Here is a 6000-nt window from a genome sequence, read left to right as displayed (position 1 = left end):
CAGCTGCCACCTTCTGCTCAGTTCAAAACGGGGCAGGATGAAGCTCTGGGCACAGAGCCACAGGCCAACCTGTTAATGCATCCACAGAGAATATTTAAATGCCTCACCTGTCAATCAGATCACTCTTTCAGGACATCAGAAAACAGCACTGCTGAGTGTTGTCACTGTGATGTCTGCCACATAACCGCAAATTTAAACTACTTAAATTCTTTCACTCAGTGTATGTGCAGAGCAATTTTTGTTCTTGAACCTCATAACGGAAAACCAGACTTTTAGGGGCAATTTTAAGAGTCCAGCTGATGGTAGGAAGCTGGCAGCACATATCGCACATTTGGACACACACTACTTATAATTTTGGAAAAGCGTGGGCGTTGCGCATGTAAATTTCTGATATGTGCTGCAGGTAGGTGAGCCTCCCTGCCCATACTCCTCCCCCCTCCCCATCAGAACAGATTGGTAAAATTACCTCTTTAATATCTAGTATTAAAAAGCTGATTAGCTGGTTGTCCATCTGAAAACCAAATGGGTGGCCACTCTATGCAAGTAGAATCCTCAAGTATGCAGTTTGCAACTGCACACTGAAGATTTATTCAATGTTGATTGACTTTGCTTGTGTCGGGGGGGGGGGCAGTGAGTAACTGAGCCATACAGACTAAGAAGGGCGCAGGTTCAAACTTCAATTAAAGCCACTGGGTGAGGTCCCAATGGGTGGCCAACACCTATAAATCTGTACCCTAGCATGGAATTAATGGCTTCAGGAGTGAGGAGGGGAGAGAAGACTGCTAAGAAAAACAGTATCCATTTTAATGCATACATCAGCCCTAAAAAAAAACAGCTCAATACATTTTAATGGGTTTGCAATCTATCTGGTGATTGTAAACATTCCATTTAATATGAGGAAAAAGCAGGTAAATGGAATTAGATAGCTCCAGTTGAAGAGCTAGCACCAGCATCAGCATTGGCATAATGGTCCAAATGGACTCCTTCTGCGATACTTCCCTGATGTAATGACTGTAGCCTTTGGAGCAAGTCACTTTGTACATTTTACATCATTTATTTTGTATTGCCCAATCATACACACTGTGGATAAATGGAGTTGAGGTAAAGAAAGAACTTGTATTTATATAGTGCCTTTCACGACCTCAGTAAATCCCAAAGCGTTTTATAGCCAATTAAGTACTTTTGAAGTCTAGTCGCTGTTGTAACGTAGGAAACGCGGCAACAAAATTTGCGTACAGCAAGGTCCCACAAAGAGCAATTAAATAAACGGCCAGATCATCTGTTTTAGGTGCTGGTTAAGAGATAAATGTTGGCCAGGACACCGGGAGAACTCCCATGCTCGTCAAGTAGTGCAGTGGGATCTTTTACATCCATCTGAAAGGGCAAACTAGGCCTCGATTTAACAGGGCAGAACTTGCTCCCAAAATAACGGAGGAGCTCAACAGCGCTCTCCGTTTTTAATGGCGAATTGAAGGAGCAAGTTCCCACATTTGCACGTACGCACTAAAACGCGAAAATCGCCGGTGATTTGACAACTTTGAATTAGAGGGCCACCGCACGCTGCAATCATTGAAATAACTGAAAAATCGCAAACTTGCTCATCCGCCCAGCTGGAATGTAACTAATTACGCCAAACAGGTACGCTTAAAAATACCAGGTCTAAAATAAGTTTTAAAAGCACGGTTAGTCTTAATGACTGCCTAACAACTAAAAATTAAATTTTAAAAATGTGGAGTCTCACATTACTCCTTATTTTAATGGTTTTTGGTCATTAAAAAAAAATTATAATTAAAATATTAAATGTTTTTCTTATTTTTCCCTTCTGTCTTTTTAATTTAATAATTACGTTTTCTTTTTATAAAAAAAATTACATTTTTATTTGCAATGATTTCTGGAATACTAACTTTAAATGAATGAAGTCTGCTTGCCTGCTTGTGGGCGTGACTTCTCTTCCTGACAGATTTTGTGGGCGTGTCTTCTATTCTCACATACTGTTCCATGCACATCAACTTATGCTGTTCAGAGGCTGAGTTGATAGCACATAATTTTTTTAAAGTTCAAAATCAAGCAAGTCGACGCCACAGAGCCCGCAGTAAGTACATTTGTTAATTTAATTCGCAGTAGCTGCGGCGAGCGTTGCTATGCCGCTCCGCGCAAGTTCTAGCCCAACATCTCATCCAAAAGACGCACCTCCAACAGTGCAGCACTCCCTCAATCCTGTACTGGAGAGCCTGCGTAGATTATGCTCTCAAGTCTCTGAGGTATACATGAGCGATGAATGGCAAAGCAGGCTAGAGGAGCTGAATGGCTTATTCCTGTTCCTACTGTCAACCAGTGACAGCCTCAGAGGAAAATGTGTCAATTCTCATTCTCTCGAGTTCTCAAATTTTGGTTTAAAATTATGACCTGATGTGACGTATTGTATACCACTCTTAAAATAATTAAAGCGCCATAAATGATGTTGCAAGCTATGTCATTACTATAACTGTCTTGCCTATTATCCCACGACTGGTTTACAAACCTCAGATGTGAAGCCGCATCGTCGCGGCGCGTGCACAAAAAAGCGGTTACTTCTCGTGGCTGGAAAGCGCGTTCACGCACTCCGCCTGCGCAGCTCGTGCACTTCCAGTTATCAGTTGTGTTATTCCGTGCGCACGCCCCGGCATCATCCCAAACCCCTGGCTGGATTCAAGTGACAAAGCTTCACTTTTCAAAAATAAAATAGACTAACCCGGGGTATACGGTTTATTGTACTACAATTTATTTTTTCATAAAACAAGTTAGGAGGTGAAAGGTTACCTGGCACTCATGCGCAGTGCCGTTCCCTACTGACCAAAAAAAATGGCTGCGTGCTGTGGGAGGTTTGGTGGGTTGCTGCGGAGATGTTGCGGGTGCTCGGCGGCGCTGACTTTTCCCACTGCTGTCAGGATGTCATCTGTGAGTGCTGGGTTTAAGTGTTTGTTTCAGCCCCTTCTCACCGTGGATGTGTAGCTCCGGATCAGACGCAGTCGGTTCCAGGGGAGAGAAATATTTCAAAGCCCGGTTTTGGAGCCTCGGGTCCTGCTGACCTGCTCCCTCGCCTCATTCCCACCAAGTCACTCACCAGCTCCAACGACAACCTCATCTGGTTCCACAGCTGTGGCTCAGTTGTAGCACTTTCACCTCTCAGTCAGAAGATCATGGGTTCAAGGCCCACTCCAGAGACTTGAGCACATAATCCAGGCTGACACTTCAGTGCAGGACTGAGGGACTGCTGCACTGTGGGAGGTGCTATCTTTTGGATGAGAGGTTCAATCCAGGTGCTCTCAGGTAGATGTAAAAGATCCCATGACACTATTTGAAGAGATGGCTTGTACTGGCCAGCATCACTAAAGCAGCTTAATGGTCATTTATTTCATTATTGTTTGTGGGATCTTGCTGTTTGCAAATTGGCTGCTATGTTTCCCTTCATCACAACAGTGACTACACTTCAATAAAATTGGCTGTGAAGCATTTAGAATCCTTGTACTGTCACCTTGTGGTCTGTCTTTCTTATTTACATGCTCTACCTTGGTAATATCTGCAGGCAGGGGGATCTGCTTCCATATGTACGATGATGATACCGAGCTCTACCTCTAAAACCTATCTCTGATTCCTCTTTCCTGCCATTAATATTTGTGTACAAGATCCTTGTTGCCAGGAAGGAACCCTGTGTTTTAATGTCCTCCCTTCCCCTGCTTCCATAATATGTGCTAAGGATATGGGTGACACTGTCAAGGCAGTGTTTATTGCCCATCCTAGTTGGCATTAAGACTCTGCCAGGTAGTGTGTCTGGAATCGTATATAGGCCAGACTGTGTAGGGAATGGAAAGTGCCTTCCTGAAGGACGTTAGTCGACCAGTTGGGTTTTTATGAGAATCTGGTAGTCATTTTATGTGAGTGCCAGCCCACAAAAGACCAGATTTATTGAATTCAATATCCCAACTTGCTATGCTCTGATTTGAATTCATCACCTTTGGGTTGCTCGTCCAGTACTAACCAGTGCTGCACTGGTTTGAGATGGTGAAATCAGGTTTGTTAACCTGGCAGAGCAGGTGGTAATTGGAAAGACAAAATACATTTCCTGGTTCTGTACTGCTTGGAATGGGGTATGTATTTGTGTAAAAGGACATAAACTCCCTTTTTTTAAATATATATGTGTATAAGCTCTGTGACTAGAATTCAGGAGTTCAAAACAATGGATGTATGCACATAAAATATGGGCAGCAAGAAAAGTAAACTGAAGAAAAATCTTAACAAAAGAAGGTGGAGTAAATTGTAAGTTTCTAGAAATTACAGGCTGAATGGCCAGTTTAAAATTTGTATGGATCTGATTATTTACCAACCAAGAGTGCAGGTGGACATTCTGTTCCCATTCTATAAATAGCCACAAGGTAGTACATGAAAGCAACAGGAAGTATGAGGGAAGGAGAACTATATTCCACACTCTGGTTCTGCTTTCTTGCTATGTAGCTGTGTCAGTAAATCAGTTCAAAAACTTGAATGCCTGAATCTGCCTAGGCACACACTCTGAAATTTCTTTCCTAAACCCATCTTTTTCACAAAGCTTTTGGTCATCCTAATATCTGCTCCCTTGGCTTAGCATCAATTTTTTGATTACACGTTTTTCTGCATTACAGGTAGTATATGATTGTTATATAGTTATTGTTTGCAATGTGAATTGAGGTTCTTTCCAAAAATAAAAAAATCTTGACTTTTTAAATTCCCAGAATTTTGCACCTCTAACTTTTGGATTACAAGTAATTTGCTCCTTTGACTTTATGCATTGCTGATGCTCTATTTAATAAGGCAGGGAAGAAATTTCTCACTTCTCAGCCTAGTGGTTGCAGCTTGATGCTCTGGTTTCCTGAAGCAATGAGTTGCCCAGTTCTTAAAGCTTCCTTGGTACTGAAGTAGGGGGGAAAGTGTCTTGCATTGCTGTAAATGGTCAAAGTAAAACTGAAGTTCTGGCGATGTTTGGCTTAATGAGGAGTTCTCCCAGCTGAAGTTGCATGAAGAACAGTCTTGGTACGAAAGGCAATATATGTGTGTTTGTAGTCAATGAAGTACATTTGAAGTGTAGTCACTATTGTAATGAGGGAAACACAGCAGCCAATTTGCACACAGCAAGGTCCCACATACAGCAGTGAGATTAATGACCAGATGATCTGTTTTAGTGATGTTGGTTGAGGGATAAATATTGGCCAGGTGACTGGGAGAACTCCCCTGCAATTATTTGAATAGTGCCATGGAATCTTTTACGTCCACTTGAGAGGGTAGATGGAACCTCGTATTAACCTCTTATTCGAAAAACAGCGCTTCCAACGGTGCAGCACTCCCTCACTACTGCACAGAAGATTCAGACTAGATTATATGTTCAAGTCTCTGGAGTGAGGCTTAACCCCACGACCTTCTGACTCAGGGGCAAAAGTATTACCACTGAGCCAAGGCTGGGCACCTAACAAAAACAATGCCCATGACACCTCTTCTATTTGAAATATATAAACTAAAAGGACAACTTCCATTATAAATTAAGGATCAAATAGTGTTTGAACCACACAAGTTACAGAAACCTGTGAAAACTTAGTACATAACAATGTAGCAACATCCTGAATAGCCTAACATTAGCCTATGGGAGTTGGTCAGCAGTAAGCTGTATGGTGTGTATGTAGTATTTGTTAGAAAAAATGGCAACAGGAATAAGAATCTTCTATTCCAACAAATACTGAAGACTTGGCATGAGGTGCTGGTAGATGGCACTGTCTCCATCCAAAAAGTTTCAATGCTATCTGACTGTTTCCCTTTAATCAGTTGTAGTACTCTTGTAGAGTTCTCCGTTAAGCCTTGTCCATTTTTCAAACCAATTATGTTTCCATATTTTGAAGGAGTACAAGACATGTATCCAATGTTGCCAGTGCAACTTAACGGTGTGTTTATTATTAATTTTTATGCTCATCAAAATGAGGATGTCTGGAAGGAATG

At 41.9% G+C, this 6000-nt stretch overlaps 1 protein-coding gene across 1 annotated transcript in view; it reads left to right on the top strand.

Moving 5' to 3' along the window:
• Nucleotides 1–2819: 2819 nt before the first annotated feature.
• mrps9 (mitochondrial ribosomal protein S9) overlaps nt 2820–6000 on the top strand; it is a 99353-nt gene continuing 96172 nt past the window's right edge. Inside the window, exon 1 of the mRNA XM_067986202.1 lies at nt 2820–2937. Within this exon, the coding sequence (XP_067842303.1) occupies nt 2842–2937 (96 nt within the window). The 5' untranslated portion in view covers nt 2820–2841. The remainder of the gene's footprint in view (nt 2938–6000) is intronic.

The sequence above is a fragment of the Heptranchias perlo genome, chromosome 6, assembly GCF_035084215.1.
Source record: "Heptranchias perlo isolate sHepPer1 chromosome 6, sHepPer1.hap1, whole genome shotgun sequence".
NCBI classification, from domain to species: Eukaryota; Metazoa; Chordata; class Chondrichthyes; order Hexanchiformes; family Hexanchidae; genus Heptranchias; species Heptranchias perlo.
Note: the sequence above shows the minus strand (reverse complement) of the source record. Positions and strands in the feature narration are given on the sequence as shown.